Source organism: Amblyraja radiata, chromosome 2 (assembly GCF_010909765.2).
Source record: "Amblyraja radiata isolate CabotCenter1 chromosome 2, sAmbRad1.1.pri, whole genome shotgun sequence".
Taxonomy (NCBI): domain Eukaryota; kingdom Metazoa; phylum Chordata; class Chondrichthyes; order Rajiformes; family Rajidae; genus Amblyraja; species Amblyraja radiata.
Window position 1 is genome coordinate 57,069,313 of NC_045957.1, and position 23,368 is coordinate 57,092,680.

The following is a 23,368-nucleotide window of genomic DNA, read 5'->3' on the forward strand; positions in this document are numbered from 1 at the left end:
ATTTTGTATCCTAGAAGACTGTGGTATTTCAATCATTGAGTTAATTCAAAACTATGATTGATAACTTTCTAGATATGAAAGAAAAATAGCAGAGGTTGAAGATCAGCTGCAAACTGGATGAATGGCAAGAAGATTTGAAGGATCAAATGGCCCACTCCCGCTCCTAATTCTTATGTTTTATCTATTTGTTTTTATTTATTTGCGCAGCTCTGCTGCAAATACAGGGAGAGATGAGACGTGTGGCAGTGACGAGCTGAGCCTCCCCTCTGATTCATATAGAAATTACTTTTATAACACAGATCCGTGGAAAAATCTTTATATTTATTTTATTTTATTATTATTTTTCTTGACTTTTCATAACATCTATTTTCATTGGGAGTATGACAGGTGAGGCTCTGCCTCCCCTGCCTCCCCTGACCGCACGTCCCTGATTGCAACCACAGTCATGCATTGTATGTGGTGATTTGGTGCTGAGGTGGGGTTGTGGTTAGGTTTGGGCAGCATGGTTCAAGAACCTGATGGTTGATGAGAAGAAGCTGTTCTCGATTCTGGAGGTAATTGTCCGCAGACTCCCGTGCCTTCTTCCAAATGGGAGTAGCGAGAATTAACAGTGTCCAATCTTGTTGGGCTTTAATGACATAAGCTGCCTTCTTGAGGCAACACTTCCTGTGAATCTCTTCAATGGTGGGGAATGAATGAATGAATGAACACTTTATTGTCACATGTGACAAGTCAGTGACATTCTTTGCTTGCATACCCGAGGTATGCAAATAATCACCACATAGAGGGTGTTTACAAAGTTATAAAGTACCCCCGCTCCAGGTCCCCCTTTGTTCTACCCCTTCCCCCTCCCTCACGGCAGGCCCCCCACGCCAAGTCCTCAATTGTTCTTCCCCCCCCTCCCTCACGGCAGTCCCCCCACGCCGGGTCCCCCTTTGTTCCTTCCCCCCGACAGTGGCATCCACACTCCCACGTGGTCCGTCCTTGTCCATCGGTTGGCGACCCCGTCACACTGATCTCTCCACTATCGCCGCTAAGTCCTCTCCGTGGCGCCGTCCCAGCCATGGGCTCTGTCGACCCAGGGGCCAGCCACGGGCTCTGACCACGAGATTCTAGCCTCGGATTCTCCATGGGCTCCCCGTAGACCCTGTTGGCCACGGTCTCCAACCCGCGGGCTCCGTGGACTCCGTTGGCCGCTGGCACCGACCCATGTGCTCCCCGTCAGCCGCTTCCTCTGACCCGCGAGGCTCGGGCCTCAGTGTCTGCCGGGGTGCCAGTATCTGTGATGGATCAGGCAATGCTCACCACTTTCTGCAGTCTCCTGCCTCCTTGAGTGCCAAATTTCCGTACCAGGATGTGATGCATCCAGTCAGCATGCTTTCCATGTACATTGCAGAAGCTGGAGAGTATTCTGATCTTCTGAAGTATGATCTTCTGAAGTAGAGGTATTGGTGTGTTTTCTATGTGATTGACTGATCATCAGAGATGAGTACACATAAGAACACAAGAACTTTAATTCCCACTACGGGTGTACAGAGTAGTGGGACAGAGTTTGTACGTTCTCCCCATGACCCCTGGTGGCTTTTTTCCGAGATCTTCGGTTTCCTCCCACACGTCAAAGACGTACAGGTTTGTAGGTTAATTGGCTTGGTATAAGTGTAAATTGTCCCTCGTGTGTGTAGGATAGTGTTAATGTGCGGGGATCGCTGGTCGGCGCGGACTCGTTGTGCCGAAGGGCCTGTTTCTGCGCTGTAATTTTGTAACTCTAAACTAACTTGTTGACCCTCTCCACCGCTGTCCTGCCAATGATGCAGGTACATATCCCTTAGCTTCCCCTTCCTTAAATCAACAATTAGCTCTCTAGTCATGCTAACGGCGAGAGCAAGATCGTTATTTTAGCACCACTCAACCCGATTATCAAATTCCGGCCTGTATTCGTACAATGATAGTATCATTGGTGAGTTTAAAGATGACATTGGAGCTGTGTCTGGCTACACTGTAATGGATATAGGGAGTGCAGAGCAGGACCCTGAGCACGCAGCAGTGAGGTGCCCCTGTGTGTCAACGAGAAGGTATTGCTGCCAATCTCTACTGATTAGGGTCTGCTGATGAGGAAGTCAAGGATTCAGTTGCACAGGGAGCAGCAGAGATCCAGTTTCCTGAATTTGATAATAAATTTGGACGGGATGATGGTGTTGAATGCCAAGCTGTGTCAATGAACAAAAGCAAATGAGGGATGTTTAATTATTCCTTATTTAAATATTCAAGATATTAAAAAAAAGTAGAATATGCATCATACATGGAAGAAAGTGGTGTTTAACAATTTGTTTTCCACTATGCTATTGCAGCTTTGACGTTTCAATATGGAAACCGCATCAATTATTGCACTATTCGCAGCACGGTTTAAAATACTGCATTGTGTATCATTTTTGGCTGACCAACATGAAAAGAGGTACATCAATTATACACTTGAGGAGTGCATGCAAAATGATCTGAACAGATGTACCATCTTTATCCCCATAAAACGTTCGACAGGATATCTGAAGCAAAATAACAATTGTAAATTAGAGAGAAAACCAAAGGCAGAATATTGTTCAAATCTACATTTAAATGTTCAATCCATAATGGTAAATAAATAAGCTGGAGTTATTAGACAACTTTCACAATAACGTAAAGATATAGCAACAAGTCGCAAGAGCAGAGTCCATGCAGGAACCTGTCAACCTCCAACACACAACTGTTCGTTGGAGTCTGAACAGCACCAGCAGTCAAGTTTATTACTGGGCTGCTAAGATGAGTCTATTTGGAATTTGGCACTTACCTCAGTTTCTTTTTTCTTTTTCTGCAAATCTTCCAATTTCTTCTTCTTACTTTCAGGCATTAAGTCATCTAACCAGCCAAGCTCTCGTTTGTTAAAGAAGAAGTCTAACAGTTTTCGAATAAATACCAGAGCAAGAACCTGCCAAAAGATGACGGATAGAAAAAAAACTTTAGTTCATTCCCACATCCTCAGTATTTCACATTTTGGTTTCTTGTTTTCTAATATTTGAACCTCTTCCTCTCTCAATTTAGCATCATCTGCAAACCAAGTGTTGGTTTGGATACTGTTATACTTATGCTCTTTTATGATGCCTCTCAGCACATAAGAGTATAAGAAACTGAAGCAAGAGCATGGCCATAAGATCCCTCTACATTCATTGGATTCATCAAAGACACAGCTTGGAAACAGGCCTTTCTCCCACCAAATCCAAACCGACCATCGAGCACCCACTATTTATATTATACCACTCTCTCATCCACTCCCTACATAAGCTAGGAGCAATTTACTGAGATCAATTAACCCACAAACCTGCACATTTTTTGGCTATGGGAGGAAACCAGAGCACCTGGGGAAACCCATGTGGTCATAGGGAGTACATGCAAACTCCACACAGGCAGCATCCAAGATCAGGATTGAACCTGGCACTGTGAGACAGCAACCCTACCAGCTGCACCACTTGTCTGCAAAATTTACCTATCTGACAATTCCTTTAATGTTCAGGAATATATCCCAATCTCAATAATTCCAAATCCCCAGTCTCAAGGATAGAGAATTCCGAAGATTTACAATCCTTTGCTTAAGGAAATTTATTTTTAATCTCAGTATTAAATGACAAATTCACATCTTGACACCATGCTCCTTAATACCAGGTTTTCCAATGAATGGAAGCAAACTAACATCAAATGTATCACTTTCTCTCAGAATCCTGCTTCTTCTATACCCCAGAAAGTATAAATTTTGTTGAACCTCTCTTCATAACCTAGACCAACATTAGTAACCATTAATATACCAGATTGTGTCATCGTTCTTCGGTGGGAAAATATGCCATCCTCACCTGCATTGGTAATTATGATCTTACACAGTTCCAGACTATTGAACAGCACATCAATAATTAGGAACTGACAATAAATCATTGCCTTGCAAGCAATATCCAACTCTCATGAATAAAAAACTTAATCAAAGCTGAGCAATGCCTTCAATTCAACAGGAATAACCAACAATCTCACCATCATGGGAAAGACAACTGCCGCAGATGAAGTTTTAATGATCCAAAGAAGGGCAAGACAGGTAAGCTGAATTACAGTGAAGATGTGGACTTTCCAAAGTGGTACATAGCGTAGATAAATCAGGTCAGGCTGGTGTTTAGCAGGCATCCCAAATAATTGTAAACGGTCAAACAACTGGTGAAAGAAATTTAGCTATAGTTAATTATAACATTCTTGGGGAAAATAATTGGGAAAATTATTTTGGGTTTACTATACCTAGACTTAACTACCTGAATTCCTTTCAAGGAAGAAGCACCCATATAAAGAAATACACCATAGAGAACTGGCATTGGGATGAACTGCAAATAAGAGAATATAAATATTAGTCATTTGCCTTTGGAAACCATATCACCATATAACAATTACAGCACGGAAACAGGCCATCTCGACCCTTCTAGTCCGTGCCGAACACGTATTCTCCCCTAGTCCCATATACCTGCGCTCAGACCATAACCCTCCATTCCTTTCCCGTCCATATAACTATCCAATTTATTTTTAAACGATAAAAACGAACCTGCCTCCACCACCTTCCCTGGAAGCTCATTCCACACAGCCACCACTCTCTGAGTAAAGAAGTTCCCCCTCATGTTACCCCTAAACTTCTGTCCCTTAATTCTCAAGTCATGTCCCCTTGTTTGAATCTTCCCTACTCTCAGTGGGAAAAGCTTATCCACGTCAACTCTGTCTATCCCTCTCATCATTTTAAAGACCTCTATCAAGTCCCCCCTTAACCTTCTGCGCTCCAAAGAATAAAGCCCTAACTTGTTCAACCTTTCTCTGTAACTCTGTAACTCTGAAACTGATATATATTATAGAAACATCAATTCCTTCAACTAATTCAATTTGCAAAACAACATATTACATATAGTTTGGATTAGACTAATGTATTTTATAGCCACATTTGGAGTATTGCGTGCAGTTCTGGACACCCCATTACAGGAAGGATGTGGTGGCTTTGGAATGATGCATGGATTAGTGGGTATTAGGTGCAAGCAGAGGTTGAACAAACTTGTATCTATGGAATGTGGAGTTTGAGGAAAGACCTGATTAGAAGTATATAAAATGAAGAGAGGCATAGATAAAGTAAACATGGTGGAAATATCACAAGATTACAGGGATAGCTTTAATGAGAATGGGGCAAAGTTTAAAGGAGATGTACGGGACAATTTGTTTGAGAGGATGGTGCGTGCTTTGAACACACTGTCAGAGGTAGTGGTGGAGGGAGATAGGATACGATAGTGGCGTTTATGAGACATTTAGATAGGTACATAGATATGTAGGGAATGGAGAGATATGAATCATGTGCATGCAGTTGAAATTAGTGTATCATCTTCCGCACAGGCACTGTTCCTGTGCTGTCTTTTTCTATGTTCTAACCTCGAAGTAACTCGACATTCCAGAAATAATTGTGACTAGAATGTGTGTTTTCATGGAGATTTCAGATTATTTCGTGAAAAATTATCGATTTTCAGTGTTTGTTTAAAACCTGAAACAATGTATTATTTTTGTCTCAAAACGTCAATGTGGATATTGTCACAAGATGCCAGCCAATATCCAATACTTTCCATCTTACCTTCAGAACAGAAGTCATGAAGACAGACAGTCCCATTAGAACGAATATCAGTAAACCTGTAACTCTCTGCTCTCGGATACCGAGGAATTTAGGTTGTTCACCAGGAGCTGAACACTCCGATTCCACCTTTAAGCTGTTGACATGGCTGATAGAGAGGACAGTGGCAGCCACAAACCAAGGAAGTCCCATAATTGAGCATACTCCCAGCATAATAGCTACCATCAACAAATCAAGATGATAACCACAACCTTTCTGCAAAACAGCAACCAGAATATCAGCATTTAGCTATATGTACAAACTAACATTAATGTACAATACAACAAAAGAGGGATGATGCTTTCAAGTTAGTAAAAGACCAAAGTATATACCAGGTATAGAAAAAAAGTCTTAAATGCTCCATTTGCAACTCTATGGAAAAAGTGCTGGGGAATTGGACAGGCAAAATTCTAATTTTGACATTGAGTTAAAAGGCTGAATAATCTTGTTTTATGATACCTGCAATACTTGCTGCCAAAAGATACCATGCATATCTTGGGGAAAACAAAAGTAACTCACTGCTCCTCAAATGAGGGAAAACTGCAAAGGTGTCCACAGCTTTCAATGGGGAAAGAGCCACCAGTAGCCAGAATAAGTACGCACGCAAGGAAAAGCTCAGAGCCAAAGTCATTTTGTCAATCATTCAATGCAGCTTTTAATGGTTTTGTCACTCATTAACAACATGGCCAATGCTCATGGATAATATTGTCCCATTGACCTCACTGTATTTGAAAATGTACAGAAGGGAATGCATTTATTTAAATAATTTCAAATCTACAAGCTTCTGACCACTCCATTTTAGAAAAATGTAGGAGGTTTCAAGCACACGTTACTATACCATCACCTCTGAAAGTACTAAGCAAATTTTGAAAAAAAGATTTAACATTACAGGTCCTCCTGAGATGTCCAACCAATGAGCACCACAATCTGGAGCTGTGTCAAGCAGAGCTGGATGAGCTGAGCAGATTCACTTGCTCACTCACTCATTGAGTCAGTGAGCCAGATGGTGGCCGCTCTTCCCACACCTGCTCCCTCTCCCATTGGGCCTGTTTCTGTGATCTTGTCCCAGGCATTGGATTTGTTTATTTCTGACACAAATAGTTCACGTTATGAATAGTTCTCAGGAATGGAGCCCTGTCATTAGCTGGGGACTTTCATAAAAGTTTCATAAAAGCTTCCATAAAAATATTCACAAATATAAATAGTACTTTTAAAAAGTCCAAGTCCAAGTGAGTATATTGTCATGTGTCCCTGATAGGACAATGAAATTCTTGCTTTGCTTCAGCACACAGAACATAGTAGGCATTTACTACAAAACAGATCAATGTGTCCATATACTATAATAGAAATATATACACACATGAATAAATAAAATGATAAAGTGCAAAAGGCAGGTAAGGTAGATAGTCCACACCCATCTTAACTGCCATAAGCTTTAAATACCTTCAGCTTGTGCTCTTTTCTATTGACAATAACTGCAGTGATCTGCTGGTCCATGAAGATAAGGATAGTGCACAGTAAAGCTGGTACAAAAGCAGCAAGCATTGTCCACCATTGGTTCCTTCCAAGTGGATCAATAAACCAACCTCGGTCTTTTCGGGTAGGCTGTATGCAAGGGAAAAACAAACCATAGTTATTAAATTGTCAAATGTTTTAAAGTTAATGGCAAGTTATAATGCAAGTCAGTGAGTCGGCAAAAATAATCTAGAATTAAATGTCGACAAAACGAAGGAGATGGTTGTCGACTTCAGGAGGGCGCAGCCAAAGCATACACCCCTCAACATCAGTGGCACTGCAGTGGAGAGAGTGGAGAGCATAAAGTTCCTCGGTGTGCAAATTACAGACAGCCTCACCTGGTCCAGGAACACCACTGGGACCGTCAAACGGGCCCATCAGCGACTGTACTTCCTGAGGAAACTAAAACAGGCCTCACTCCCCACCAACATCCTCAGGACTTTCTACAGGGGTACGGTGGAGTCTGTACTCACGTACTGCATAAATACGTGGTACTCCACCTGCAACTGCTCGGACAGGAAGGCTCTGCAGAGGGTAGTGAGGGGAGCAGAGAGGATCATTGGCGTCTCCCTACCCTCGGTACAAGAACTGTTCCAGAGCCGCTGTGTGAAAAAAGCTCAGAGAATTGCTAAGGACAAACTGCACCCCCTCCACATACATCTGGATCTCCTGCCATCAGGCAAGAGATATCGAAGCATCAAAGCCCGGACTACAAGACTGCTAAACAGCTTCCTGCCACAGGCTGTGAGGCTGCTAAACAGTCACTCTGTACTCACAGTCACTTGATTCGGCGGCTGGCACGGACACTTTAATAACTGGCACTGGCCACTTTAATAACTGGCACTGGCCACTCAAATCAGCTGCCCTGGACATTTTTATGATTGGTTTATTGTATTTTAACGTTGTGTTTTACCTGCTTTTAACTATTTATTTATACTGTTCCATCAGGGACTGGATTGTTTTTTGTGTTATTATGTGTGAAACGTTTTAAATTTCATGTGCGATGCTCCGCTATTCTCTGGGAAACGTCTTTTCATTTTGCACTGTACAACTGTTGCTTGCAAGATGACAATAAAGGTTGATTGATTGATTGATTGATAAAAATTAGAAACTGAAAATGGCTGAAAGGGAATACATTAATTTAGATAATTTGATTATTTAATTACCACAGTTTAGGAAAGATGTGAAGATACAAGAGAGATGCATGCAGGATTTCCTACCACAGTCCCAGCAATGAGAAACTGTAAGGTTAGACATGAGAATTTAAGATTGTTTCTTCCTGGAGGAAAGAGGGGAAATCTGATAGCAGGTTACAAGTTTGGATGGGAAGCAGTTTCCAATAAAGGATGATATAAAGCCCAGGAAGCACAATTTTAAAGTTATAAATAAGATAGTGGCGTACGGAAACACATTTTTAATCCTAATAGTTATGATCTAGAATTGACTGTCTGTAGGTGCAGATCAACCAGTGCGAAAAACAAATTGGATAAGCACAACAGAAAACACTTTGTGAAGACACAGGAAAGAACAGAGGAATAATACTACTTATTTAGAACCGGCTACCTTTTATGCCGACAATTTTTGAGATTCTATGAATATTTTTCAAACGTAGTTCAAGACCAGAGCTGCCAAGTTTTGTCAGAGCATTTCAATATTCTAGTACCTTAAAATCAGTATTTTGCTGAGGAAATCAGTATTTTTACGTGGTGCAATTTTGCTGAAATTTTTTTTTTAAATTTGTGGTCATACCCATGTAAGAGTACAAGAATGCATAACTTGTTTATTGTGTATGTGTAATACAGTTTATTGTGTGTTATATGTCATAGCTGCTTTCTTGCATTTGTCCAGAAGTTTATCATTGAAAGTAATTTGGTAGCAACATTTCCCCATGGCCTGGGGAAATGTTAAGAGGCTGGAATCTCTCTCTGTCTCGTTCTCTTTCTCACTCTCTCTCTCTCTCTCTCTCTCTCTCTCTCTCTCTCTCTCTCTCTCTCTCTCTCTCTCTCTCTCTCTCTCTCTCTCCTCCCTCCCCTCCCTGCCCCCCCCCCCCCCTCTCTCTCTCTCTCTCTCTCTCTCTCCCACTCCCCAACCCTCTCTCTCTCACTCTCTCACCTCGGCATTCCCGGAATCATTTGGCATTTTGCTAAGCCAACAGCATCTGCAGTTCCTTCCTATTGAAGAAGAAACCTGGCCCGAAACAACTCCTACAGGCATGATATTCACCTCCAGAAAAAAAGTAGGAAGTATTGGCCGGGGGTCCAGGAGGCCGGCTAGGCCCCCCCAGTGGGGGTTCAGCGGGCTCCTGCATTTTCAATAAATTGAAAGTGATTCCCAAGCTTTCCACTGGTACTTTACATAACAGAAGCTTAAAAATGTTCTAACACATAACCAGTAAAATAACCTCAAAAAGATAAATATTTCATGAAATACATGACTTCATACAGCTAAAACAATCTTTACAAAGCATGTTACCTGAAATGTCTCTTTGCCTAGCACTGTGAGCAAACAGCAGAGAAAAAGTGTTGGCTGCAGCCTCTTCTGCTTCAGCAAGGGAAGCTGGTCGGAGATTGGCGGCAATGCCCCTTGGAGACTGCGTCTGGTTGGCCGCCGGGTGACCAACGCATTACGTGATTGGACACAATGCCTTTGGAGACAGCGGCTGATTGGAAGGGAATTTTAAAGGAAACTGGTCGGTGATTGGATGCTACCCCCTTAGAGACAGCGGTTGATTGGCCACCAAATAATCGGGCAACAAAAAATTGACAAATAGGAAAACAAAAAAATCGGAATGCCGATTTATTCGGAAGAATACCATGCCTGATCTTCAGTTCCTTCCTATTGAAGAAGGACCCTGGCCCGAAACAACTCCTAATCCATTCCCTCCACAGAGCCTAGCCCGCTGAGTTCCTCCAGCACTGTCTTTTTTATTTAACTCTGATATTGAAGATAGACACAAAAAGCTGGAGTAACTCAGTGGGACTGGCAGCGTTTTGGGTCGAAGATAGATGACGTTTTGGGTCGAGACCCTTCTTCACACAATCACAAGTACTCTCACCGACAAGAGATCAGTTCAGTCTGAAGAAGGGTCTCGACCCGAAACGTCACCTTTCCTTCTCTCCAGAGTCGCTGCTTGTCCCGCTGAGTTACTCCAGCAACAGCAAACCTAGTCAGGATCGAGCCCAGGTCTCTGGTGCTGTAAGACAGCAACTCCACCGTTGGGAACAACCGAGATCGGCCCGACCCCCTGTCACACCAACATCCCACTCGCCAATGGAAAAGCAAAACCCGGCGAAATTGACCCAAGATCCTGCCGCCCAAAAAATGCAAGGACACAAAAAGTCACACTGTCCTCCAAAAATCACAGCAGACCAAATCTACCTATACTCCAAATTTGTAGATCTGGATGACCATCCCCTCAAGCGTTGATCCACCACGGTGCCCGGGGCCAAGAGGCCAGAACCTCTCCATCAAACGCCCCCTCCCCCCACTCTCTCTCCCTCTCCACCTCTGTCCCTTGCTCTCTTCCCCCCCACCCCCACTCCCCACCTCCCCCCCTCCCCACTCCCCACCTCCCCCCCTCATCTCTCTCTCTCTCCCACTCCCTCCCTCTTCCGGAACCACCGGGCGCCCCGCAAAAACAACTGCATCTGCAGCTCCTCCCCCACCCTGGCCCGAAACAACTCCCAATCTACTCCCTCCACAGACGCCGCCCAGTCCCCCAGGCACTCTGTGCCTTCCACTCAACTCTGAAATTGAAGAGACACAAAAAGCTGGAGCAACTCAGCGGGACAAGCAGCGACCCTGGAGAGAAGAAACGGGCGACGTTCAAGACCCCTCCCCAGACTGAACTGAACTCTCGTCAGTGAGAATACGTGATTGTCTGAAGAAGGGTCTCGACCCGAAACGCCACCCGCTCCCTCTCCCCAGAGCCGCCGCCCGTCCCGCTGAGCCACCCCAGCCGCCCATGTCCACCTTCAACTCCAGAGCCAAACAAAAAACACAGAGTGCCGGAGGAACTCAGCAGGCCATGCGGCACCAGGAGCCGCCACGGCCAGGACTCCCCCCGCAACAGGAAGGAACCGCAGATGCAGCTGTCCCTGCAAAATGCCAAATGATTAGGGGAATGCCGAGGCGAGAGGGTGAGAGAGAGGGAGTGAGAGAGACTCGTTGTTACGATTATCTATGGTCGATTTTGCATTAAGTACGGACTTTTAAAAAGTTGTAATACTTACAAACTAAATATTAAATTTATTTATTTACAACCGTCAGGCAAAATCGTACATCCGTATTCTTATCGCGTTTCCGTACAAAATACGTAAAATCCTTACTACTTGGCAGCTCTGCCTGACGGTTGTAAATAATATTTAGTTTGTAAGTATTACAATTGGAGCTCACATGGTCTGAGAAATCTGCTCTAGAAGGATGAAATGTAAAACCCTTTGTCTCAATTATTCTAAAGCGTTCATATATTGATTGAATCTAGGAAGTCTTAACTCAAGAGTTTTATGGATCCACTTCGTAAACAAAAGCAACTTATCAGGAAGGATCAATTCATGTGTCACGATTCAATTCAAGTTCAAGTTCAAGTGAGTTTATTGTCATGTGTCCCTGTATAGGACAATGAAATTCTTGCTTTGCTTAAGCACACAGAAAATAGTAGGCATTTACTACAAAACAGATAAATGTGTCCATATACCATGATATAAATATATACACACATGAATAAATAAACTGGTAAAGTGCAAATAACAGAAAGTGGTTATTAATAATCACAGTTTTGTCCGAGCCAGGTTTAATAGCCTGATGGCTGTGGGGAAGTAGCTATTCCTGAACCTGGTTGTTGCAGTCTTCAGGCTCCTGTACCTTCTACCTGAAGGTAGCAGGGAGATGAGTGTATGGCCAGGATGGTGTGGGTATTTGATGATACTGCCAGCCTTTTTGAGGCAGCGACTACGATAAATCCCCTCGATGGAAGGAAGGTCAGAGCCGATGATGGACTGGGCAGTGTTTACTACTTTTTGTAGTCTTTTCCTCTCCAGGGCGCTCAAATTGCCGAACCAAGCCACGATGCAACTGGTCAGTATGCTCTCGACTGTGCACCTGTAGAAGTTAGAGAGAGTCTTCCTTGACAATCCGACTCTCCGTAATCGTCTCAGGAAGTAGAGGTGCTGATGAGCTTTTTTGATAATTGCGTTAGTGTTCTCAGACCAGGAAAGATCTTCAGAGATGTGCACGCCCAGGAATTTGAAGTTCTTGACCCTTTCAACCATCGACCCGCTGATATAAATGGGGCTGTGGGTCCCCCTCCTACTCCTTCCAAAGTCCACAATCAGTTCCTTGGTTTTGCTGGTGCTGAGGGCCAGGTTATTGCGCTGGCACCATATGGACAGTTGCTCGATCTCTCTTCTGTATTCTGACTCATCCCCATCAGTGATACGCCCCACAATAGTGGTGTCGTCAGCGAACTTGATGATGGAGTTCGCACTGTGGTTCGCTACGCAGTCATGGGTATAGAGTGAGTACATCAGGGGGCTGAGCACGCAGCCTTGAGGTGCTCCCGTGCTGATTGTTATCGAGGCTGACACATTTCCACCAATACGAACAGACTGTGGTCTGTGGATGAGGAAGTCGAGGATCCAGTTGCAGAGGGATGCGCAGAGACCCAGTTCTGCGAGTTTGGTAACCAGTTTGGAGGGGATGATTGTGTTAAATGCCGAGCTGTAATCAATGAATAACAGCCTGACATATGAGTTTTTGTTGTCCAAGTGGTCCAGTGCGGAGTGGAGGGCCAGCGAGATCGCATCCACCGTTGATCTGTTGTGGCGGTACGCGAACTGCAGTGGGTCCAGGTTTTTGTCGAGGTAGGAGTTGATTTGCTCCATGATCAACCTCTCAAAGCACTTCATCACCACCGGCGTTAGTGCCACTGGTCGATAGTCATTGAGGCACGTCACCTTACTCTTCTTGGGCACCGGTATAATTGATGCCCTTTTAAAGCAGGTGGGGACCTCAGAACTCAGAAGTGAGAGGTTGAAAATGTCCGTAAAAACTCCCGCCAGTTGGTCCGCACAGGTTTTTAGAACACGACCGGGTAAACCATCAGGACCAGGTGCTTTTCGGGGGTTCACCCCTCTGAAGTCTTGATGCCACCCAGAATACCCTGAAGTCTTGATGCCCCCAATTAGTCTTGATGCCACCCAGAAGCACTTTGGTGTTTTGCATACAAGCACAATCCTTTACTCCATACTGTAATATTATTCTTTTTTTATTTTTTAATATATTTTTTTATTAAAGGTAATCAATTACAATGCTTCAAACAACTTTATATCAAATTAATTCAATTTGCATTAAGTAAAACACTAGTAATACTTATCTACTATTTTTTTTAGAAATAATGATAGAGAAAGAATAGAACAGTTATAAATCATTAAGAGAGTGATTAAATAATAATTTGATTATATATAAGAAAGAAAAGAGAAACGAAAAAAAAAAAAGAAAAAAAAAACCACAATATGTATTATTAATAACACTACTACAAGTGGTAGTATCAATAAAGACATATATGTTAATTCCAATATAAAAATGAATTATTCTCACCAAATCCCGCAGGGTGCACGCCGAGCTGTGTTGCCAAGAACAGCTACTTCTCTAAATACTGTATATATGGAGACCATATCTGTTCAAAAGAATTATACTTGTCCAATAGGACAAATCTAATTCTTTCCAGATGTAACGTCTCCATCATCTCTGTTGCCCACATTTTGGTTGTGGGGGATAATGTTCCCTTCCAAAATTTCAATATGATTTTTTTCCCAATTATCAAACAGTAATCAAAGAAATTTCTTTGATTTACTGTAAGTGATAGATGTAAATCCGGAATTCCAAATATTATTAGCTTTGGGTTAGGGTCCAATTTAACTTTGATGACTTCAGAAATAACTTAAAAAATTTCTGTCCAGTAATAATTCAATTTAGGACATGTAACGAAACTATGTATTAAATTTGCCTCTGCTTTCTTGCACTTATCACAAATAGCGGAGAGATTCGGAAAAATACTATTTAATTTAGTTTTCGAATAATGTAACCTATATAATACTTTAAATTGTATCAGTATATGTCTGGCGTTTAATGAACACCGGTGTATTCGTTGTAGACTTTCTTCCCAGTTTTCTTTTGTTATAGCCAATCCCATTTCATTTTCCCATGCTTGACGATATACTTCCGTTATTGGATTCTCCTTATCCAAAATGATGTTATATATATAGGCTATTAATTTTTCTGTATTTGGATATAAATTAAACAGTTCGTCTAACAATCCTGCTTCTTTATTTTTATAATCTTGTGTATTGGATTTAATATAATCTCTAATTTGTAAATACCTAAACAAATGTTGTGGAGACAATCCATAAATATCTTGTAACTCCTGGAATAAAAGAAATTTTCCTTTTCTATAAAGGTGTTCTATCCTTGTAATTCCTAAATCATCCCATTGTTTAAACCCCCCATCTAATATAGCAGGTTTAAACGATGGATTATTCATAATTGGTAATCTAAATGAGAGATTATCCAAATGTAGAGTCTTAACTATTTGTTTCCAAATACGTCTATTATTATATATTATTAGGTTGTCTTTATAATATTTTTTTTGTACTTCCGTTGGTGCAAAAATTATCGAACCTACATTGAAAGGTAGACAGTCTTCCTTTTCTATATTTAACCATGTCGGTTCATGATCCATATTTACCCACCAGAAATTCATATTCTTAATCTGAACAGCCCAAAAATAATATAAAAAGTTTGGAAGTGCTAATCCTCCATTTATCTTAGCTTTGCATAGATGTTTTTTATTTATTCTGTGATTTTTATAATCCCAAATAAAACTATTGACAATATTATCAATTTTAAAAAAAAAAGTTTTCGGAAGAAAAAAAGGAATAGCCTGAAACAAATATAACAACTGTGGTAGAAATACCATCTTTATGGCACTTATTCTACCAATCATGGATATAGGAAGTGTTTTCCAATATAAAATATTTTTTCTAAGTTTATCTAATAGTTGAGGATAGTTGGATTTTATTAATGAGTTATGAGTTTTAGTTACGTTAATCCCTAAATATTTAAGTTTGTCTGTAACTACTTTTAATGGGTATTGTTGTAATGTATTTAGATTTATTCCTGTTATTGGCATAATCTCGCTTTTATCCCAATTAATCCTATACCCAGAAAATGCACCAAACTTAGTTATAATGTTTAGCAGGTTGGGAATACTAATTTCCGGTTTTGTAATATAAATCAAAACATCATCTGCATATAAAGAAATTTTATTAATTGTTGTATCAGTATTATAGCCATATATTTCAGGTTCAGATCTAATTTTTTCCGCCAATGGTTCTATCACCAATGCGAACAATAAGGGTGATAACGGACATCCCTGTCTGCATCCCCTAGAGAGTTTGAATTTGGCTGATAAAATTTGGTTAGTCAAAATTCTTGCCATAGGATTCGAGTATAAAATTCTTACCCATTTACAAAATCTATCCCCCAATTGAAACTTTTCCATTATATTAAATAAATACATCCATTCCACCTGATCAAACGCTTTTTCTGCATCTAGTGATATAACCGCTAGTTCCGTATCTCGTATTCTTTTTGAATATATAATATTAAACAAACGTCTGAGATTATGGGATGAGTAACGTTTTGGGATAAAACCTGTTTGATCATAATGTATTAATTTAGAGATCACTAAACTTAATCTCCTAGATAAGACCTTAGTTAATATTTTTTGGTCTGTATTTAAAAGGGCAAACGCTCTATATGATCCAGGATCTTCCAAATCCTTATCTACTTTAGGGATGAGTGTAATTGTGGATTCATTTAGAGATTCTGGTAATTTTCCTTGGTCATATGCATATCTATACATTATTTGTAATCTTGGAGAAATCAGATCTTGAAATTTTTTATAAAATTCTGCACTCAGGCCATCTGGGCCCGCTGCTTTTCCGTTCTTTAGCGAACTAATTGATTCTATAATGTCTTTTACTGTTATTTCAGCATTTAACAATTCTCTACCTTCCTGATCTAAGCTATTGATTTGACATTCTTGTAAAAATATTTCCATACTATCTGTTTGTCCTGTTAGTTTTGACGAATAAAGATTTTTATAATATTGTAAAAATCTATCATTAATATCTTTTGGAGTAATTAATATATTTCCATACTCAGATCTAATTCCGTGTATCATCTTCTCATCTTCTAATTTTCTAAGCTGTCGTGCTAGTAAATTTTGTGGCTTATCTCCAAATTCAAAATACAGTTGCTTAGTTTGTTGAAAAAGTTTAATCACTTGATTAGAATATATTTTATTTAATCTATATTTTACTGATGCAATTTTATTACTTAACTCTTTGGAAGGCTGTTTTATATTTTCATTATCTAGACGTTTTATCTCATTTTCTAAATTTTGTTCTATTTTTCGATTTTCTTTATTGAGATGTGCTTGTGCGGATATTATTGCGCCACGCATGAATGCCTTAAATGTGTCCCAAAATAGTGATGGAGAAGTTTCAGGATTATCATTAGTTTCAAAAAATAATTTAATCTGATCCATCACATATTTACAACAGTCATTGTCCTTTAATATCTGAGGGTTAAATCTCCAGGTAGTAGTTTTATTAGATATATCTTTTAATTTTATCTTAAATGTTAATGGCGCATGATCCGAGATGATAATATTATGATATTTTGCATCATACGTAAAAGGAAGTAATTTAGAATCTATTAAAAAATAATCTATCCTCGAATAGGTTCCATGTACGGGCGAGAAAAAAGAATATTCTCGTCCGGATGGATTATCTAACCTCCAGATGTCTTTAACATTAGATGTATTGATAAAAGCATTTATGAATTTACTTGATTTCGAGGCAGCTTTCCTTTTTGCAGATGATCTATCTAGATAGTTATCTAAAGTACAATTTAAATCACCTCCAATTATTAAATTGTGTTGAGTGGATATAGGAATATTATTAAATATTTTCTTAAAAAATAATGGATTATCAAAATTAGGGGCATATATATTCATTAAAATTACCTTTTTTGAATATAATTCCCCTGTAATTATTACATATCTGCCTTCTTTATCCTCTATAATAGAACTTTGTATGAAAGGTATACCTTTGCGAATAATTATTGCAACTCCTCTAGATTTATGAATAAATGTAGAATGATACACCTTAGAAATCCATTTAGCTGTTAATCTATGTTGAGCATCTTTTTTAAGATGAGTCTCTTGAAGGAAAATGACATCTGTCTTCTATCTGTTCAACTGAGCTAACACCTTTCCCCTTTTAATTGGTTCATTAATTCCTTTTACATTCCAACTGCAGAAGGTTACTCCATCACCCCCAGTCTTCACCTTTATATCATGCATTTTACTATTAGGGTGGCTTTTTTTGGAGTAGCCTTCTTGACTCCCCCAGCTCCCCGTTGCACCCGGACATCAATCCAATGAGAATTTCTATCCACCTTAATCCACCTTAATCTAGGAAGTCTTAACTCAAGAACACGACCGGGTAAACCATCAGGACCAGGTGCTTTTCGGGGGTTCACCCCTCTGAAGTCTTGATGCCACCCAGAATACCCTGAAGTCTTGATGCCCCCAATTAGTCTTGATGCCACCCAGAAGCACTTTGGTGTTTTGCATACAAGCACAATCCTTTACTCCATACTGTAATATTATTCTGACTGGATATTGAGAACATTAAGTACCATGAAGGCAAATGATTTAATTCATTTGATATTTATATTTATAACGTGCACTCACTAGAGGACACAATTTGTTCTTGGTTCTGGGTTTCACATTGTGTTAATTAGTGCAATCAAAACTAAAACTCCAGATATATAAATGCAGTAAAGGCTCAGGTTTATATGAGCCAATTTCTTTTCAGGGCAAAAAAAGATTGAAATAGGATTGCATTAATTATTTTGCACCTTGTTAAAAGTAAACCATAAGTAAATTAACTTCTGAAGCAGGGTTTATTCCAAAATAAAACCAATGGCAATATTTCAAAATAAAATCTTCACAAGTACTCAAGTTATCATGATTGTAAACATGATTTAAAAAGTCATACTTCACACATTTTTTTGGAAGTGGATTTAAGCATGTTCTAACATAAACTATGAGTTAATCAAACTAGTTATTTTAAAATAGTCTGGTGATAATGAGAAAACAAAGCTGTTACCTCAAACCGGTCTGGTACTGCAAGTTTTGGTGAAGGTACGCCAACAAGAAAATCAATCAATGCCATAGTAAGAATGGTAAGAAACACAGCAAAATCACTGATGATGGCTCTCACCTGCAATGGTAAAGAACAAAATTTGTTAAATACAATGCTTTTCTTAAAAAATAACTCCACAGCCAAAAGGTCACAACATTAGCAGTAACACAATGCTGGCTAACTAAAATATGGTGATGAGGGCAATTGTGTCTCATTTATAGCAAGGTTTTTTTTACCGAAAAGGTGGCACAATATTAAACAAGCTACTGTTTAGTTTAGTTTAGAGACACAGCGCGGAAACAGGCCCTTCGGCCCACTGAGTCCGGATCGACCAGCGATCCCCGCACATTAACACTGCTGACGTCCTACGTTCAGGAAAGATGTACCTTGACCAAAAAATTCCATTGCACTGTACAAATTTCCCAAATGGCAAGGCGGCACCTGACCATTTAATATCGTGGGCAGGATATGCAAGTTAATTAGTATTTGAAGTACACCACCAGCCCTAGTAGAATAAATAAATAAATAAATAAATAGACGGACAGAGCCCAGGCCTTATTTACACTGCACCTGAAGCCGTTAGCACTCCTCCAAAACCCATAAATTCCAGATAATTACCATTAGAAGAGGAGAAAAGGCAGGAGCGGAGCTGCATTGCCATTAAATAATATCTGGTCTGACCTTTTACATCTTGTACCAATTTTACCTTCAATTCCTATAATATCTAAAAATGTATCTGATTTTCCCAGTAATGAATTCCAAAGATTATGGATGAAGGAATTTCCTAACTCTAGATATTCCATCCAGGGGAAACATCAACTCTGAATTGAATTGAATACATTTTATTAGCCATGTATGTATACATACAAGGAATTTGCCTTGGTGCTTAGCTCGTAAGTAACAACACGATATACAGTAGACAATTAAAGATAAAACATTGTAATTTAAACATGTGAAGAATTAAATAAAATACCAGAATAAAAGGAGGCTACAGACTTTTGGCTGTCGAGTAGAGCTACTGCTTGTGGAAAAAAGTTGTTTTTATGTCTGGCTGTGGCGGCTTTGACTCTGCATTTACCCTATCAAGCCCCTTTAACAAATTAACCACATTCTATTAAACATTGAAGCATGAAGAGCTATTCTGCTTAAATTCTTCTCAAAAAGCAACCTGTCATTCCAGAATCAACACAATTATGTTCATTCTACTCGCTCAAATATACTTCCTTGGGTAAGGAGACAAGACGTGTATACAATATTCTAGATGCTGGGCCTACATTTTGCAGCAAAAATACCGCATATGACACTGAATGCCCAAACATACCAAATACATTATTTCGCAATATCTATTCTACATCACAAAATAAACAGATTTGCCATCCATATTCATTCAAAATAATCATGTTATTGTTAGGTGTCCCTTTCACAGCTTTTTAAAGCAATTAATAATGCCCATAGCCAGCGAGGCAACAATCTGATCATTTCTCTCTGATCCTTCCCTGCATGGAAATTTTGGGTAGAGATTCCCATTCCCAACATCATTGTCCAGATTGATAAGTAAAATTATTACTTTCTATAACAACCTTCCTCCACCATTATACTTAATACACCTCAGTAAATTATACAGGCATGATATTCACCTCCAGAAAAAAAGTAGGAAGTATTGGCCGGAGGTCCAGGAGGCCGGTTCGGCTACCCCAGTGGGGGTTCAGGGGGCTCCTGCATTTTCAATAAATTGAAAGTGATTCCCAAGGTTTCTGCTGGTAGTTTACATAACAGAAGCTTAGATATTTTTCTAACACATAACCAGTAAAATAACCCCAAAAAGATAAATATTTCATGAAATAAATGACTTCATACAGCTAAAAGAATCTTTACAAAAAATGTTACCTGAAATGTCTCTTTGCCTAGCACTGTGTGCAAACAGCACAGAAAAAGTGATTTTGGCTGCAGCCATCTTGCTTCAGTATGGGAAGCTGGTCGGTGATTGGCCGCAATGCCCCTCGGAGACTGCGTCTGATTGGCCACAGAGTAACCGGCGCATTATGCGATTGGACACAACGCCCTTGGATACAGCGGCTGATTGGACGGCAGGAGGCTGATTTGTTGATTGGACGGGAATTTTAAGGGAAGCTGGTCGGTGATTTGGACGCAACCCCCTTAGAGACAGCGGTTTGTTGGCCGCCAAATAATCTGGCACAAAAAATTGAAAAATTGGAAAACAAAAAAAATCGTAATTCCGATTTAAATCGGAAGAATATCATGGCTGATTATACTTCCCTTTCGATGATCTAAGAACAAAAAGGAAGTCAACAGCACCAGATGCATGCCAATGTATGATTACATTAGCAGTCCAGTGACACATCAATTGACAGGAACCATCATAGAGTCATACAGCATGGAAACCGGCTCTTTGGCCCAACTTGCCCATGCCAAACCAGATGCCCAATCTACGTTATCCCACCTGTCCGCGTTTGGCCCATACCCCTCTAAACCTTTCCTGTCCATGGACCTACCCAAAAGTATTTTAAATGTTGCTATAGTACCTGCCTCAACTACCTCCTCTGGCAGCTTGTTCCATATACCCACCATCCTCTGTGTGAAAGACAGTACGGATGAAGGTCTCAAGAGGCACAGTGTGGGTACACACCATATTATAGAGGCAGTAGTACAGTAAAGCTCTGAAATTCCAGCATCTTTATTTATAAAGATTTATGAATCTGTTGCTATTTAAAAAAAGTTATTTAGATGACTAAATGAGCAACTAGAATCAGTTTAGATAACCAAAAAGGTCAGTACGGATGTGGTGGGCCAAAGGGCCCAGTTATGTTCTATGGGAGTGTGGGAATGAGGTCCCTGAGAGTGTAAAAGGTTCACAGGGATAGGACCCAGTGAGTTTAAGAAGGAGCATGGGAAACAGGACCACAAAGATTTTAAATAAAGCACAGGATATAGAACCAGGTAAGGCAAACCTGAACCTGAACCTATGGGTTTAATGCAACATTGGATGTGGAATATCGCCATTTTACTCTGGGATTTGGGAAAGATGGATTCCATTTTTTAAAGCAGATAAAGTTTCCTAAAGTTTAAAAAATCATTCCATACTTTACCTTTGTTGGGAAATAACGTTTAGTTTTGAATTGTTTCAGGTAGGAACAAAGAAAAAATGTTGAAAAGAATAAAATGATTGACCAGAAGAGAACATCAGGAACGTAGGGCCCATGTTGACCGCAGGCTGAACCAACAAACATCCCATCATATGCATGGCATTCCTGAGGAAGAGCACACATAAACGTAATTAATTGTGAAAAAAAAGTTAAATCATTCACAACTTTCAGTAAAGCAAGATACATATTTAATCAAATTAAACTGTTCATTGCAAAGATTATTTTGAAAACTCATTCAAACATGCAATTTGCTTGAAGGTAGACATAAAATGCTGGAGTAACTCAGCGGGACAGGCAGCATCTCTGAAATGGGTGATGGAATGGGTGATGTTTCGGGTCGAGACCCTTGCTTGTCTCATTCTGTTGATGGGCTTTATTGACAATTGGAGTAATTTAATAATTGGAATATTCAAATTTCAAAACATAGTTTTAAATACAACCAATCGATGAATAATGATAGCCAAACCCTGTACTCACGGAAACTGTGAGATTCCTCCATGAAATGTTATCTGCAGAAACATTCTTTTGGGTCCACATTTCTAGCGTTTTATTGGTAGGATTAGATGGTTCAGCACAGCCACACCTAAGAAAGTATTTTTACCCCAAAAAATAAAATTAAAAACATTACTGAAAACATTGGTCAGATCTCAGCTAAACTCCTGCTTGCTGTTCTGGTCCCCTCACATTAGTGCTGGAGAGGGAGCAGGGAAGACTTACAGGAAGCAGGGAAGACTTACAGGATGCTGCTTGGGATGGACAGTTTCAACAATAATGAAAGATTGGAGAGACAATGTCTGTTTTTCCTGGAGCAGTGGAAGTTAAAAAGAGACATGACCGAGGGGGATGGAATTATGAGGGGTACAGAAAGGGTAGATTGCAGGAAATGTTTTCCTATGTCAGAACCTTTCTCCATACTTTCATCAACCTAGGTCAATGCAGCATAAAACAAAGAAATGCATTTCTCTTCAAGCTGCTAGATCATGACAGTGAGTCGCATATCTCTTTGTGATATCTCTCCCGCATGACCCAGACTCAAAGCATAGGCCTGACCCACTTTACCTCCTTTGACTCAAGGCATAGACCCAAGCCCTCTGTACCCAACTCTCTCCCTTGCAACTCAAAGCATAGGGCCATCTATATGCCATAGCTCTGTCGAAGGGTCTTCAACCTGAAACATTAACCACATATCACGTTACCACATGAATCATCCCAGATTTTCTATTTTTATTTCATTGCCCTTAGTCTGGCTCAAGGCTCATGCACAATTATTCTCCCTCCCTCATACAGTTAATGTGCATAGTCACAGAATATATGTCAAAATTACATCAAAGAAAAATGTCAAATGTTTCTGCTTACGAGTAATGAGTAAGTGCCTCCAGATTAGACTTCATGTTATATGGGTATTTCTCTCCCAAGTCAAAGAGTTTCTCCAATGCTTCATAAATGAATATCATGCAAATAAGAGCAGCAAAAGCCTCTTCTGTGAAGCGAGTTATGTAGCAAACTAGGCTACTCGAATCAGTGGCAACCAATGCTATACATAGAAATGCAGTCCATAGTCCGATGCTGGCACGGAGCGAGAGATATGAAAGCTCATATTTCCTGTTGGAAGAAAAGGTAATAGTCATATTTTCAGCATATAATTGATGATAAAATACAAATTCCATGTGTATCCTGTCTAACAATAGCCATATGTGATCTGCAATCACTACAAATGA

At 40.0% G+C, this 23,368-nt stretch overlaps 1 protein-coding gene across 6 annotated transcripts in view; it reads right to left on the reverse strand.

The window, feature by feature from the left end:
* Nucleotides 1–23,368, reverse strand: part of slc4a7 (solute carrier family 4 member 7) — a 119,615-nt gene that overhangs the window by 15,500 nt on the left and 80,747 nt on the right. For 5 of the 6 annotated variants that reach the window (XM_033047190.1, XM_033047177.1, XM_033047160.1 and 2 more), the window contains 9 exons: nt 23,007–23,252; nt 22,128–22,233; nt 21,594–21,755; nt 18,451–18,564; nt 7,139–7,300; nt 5,660–5,911; nt 4,317–4,385; nt 4,048–4,221; nt 2,822–2,959 (listed from right to left, as the gene is read on the reverse strand). In XM_033047190.1, coding sequence (XP_032903081.1) covers nt 2,822–2,959; nt 4,048–4,221; nt 4,317–4,385; nt 5,660–5,911; nt 7,139–7,300; nt 18,451–18,564; nt 21,594–21,755; nt 22,128–22,233; nt 23,007–23,252 — 1,423 coding nt within the window. Of the gene's footprint in view, nt 1–2,821; nt 2,960–4,047; nt 4,222–4,316; nt 4,386–5,659; nt 5,912–7,138; nt 7,301–18,450; nt 18,565–21,593; nt 21,772–22,127; nt 22,234–23,006; nt 23,253–23,368 lie in introns of all 6 variants that reach the window. The other variant, XM_033047198.1, reaches the window with a different exon arrangement.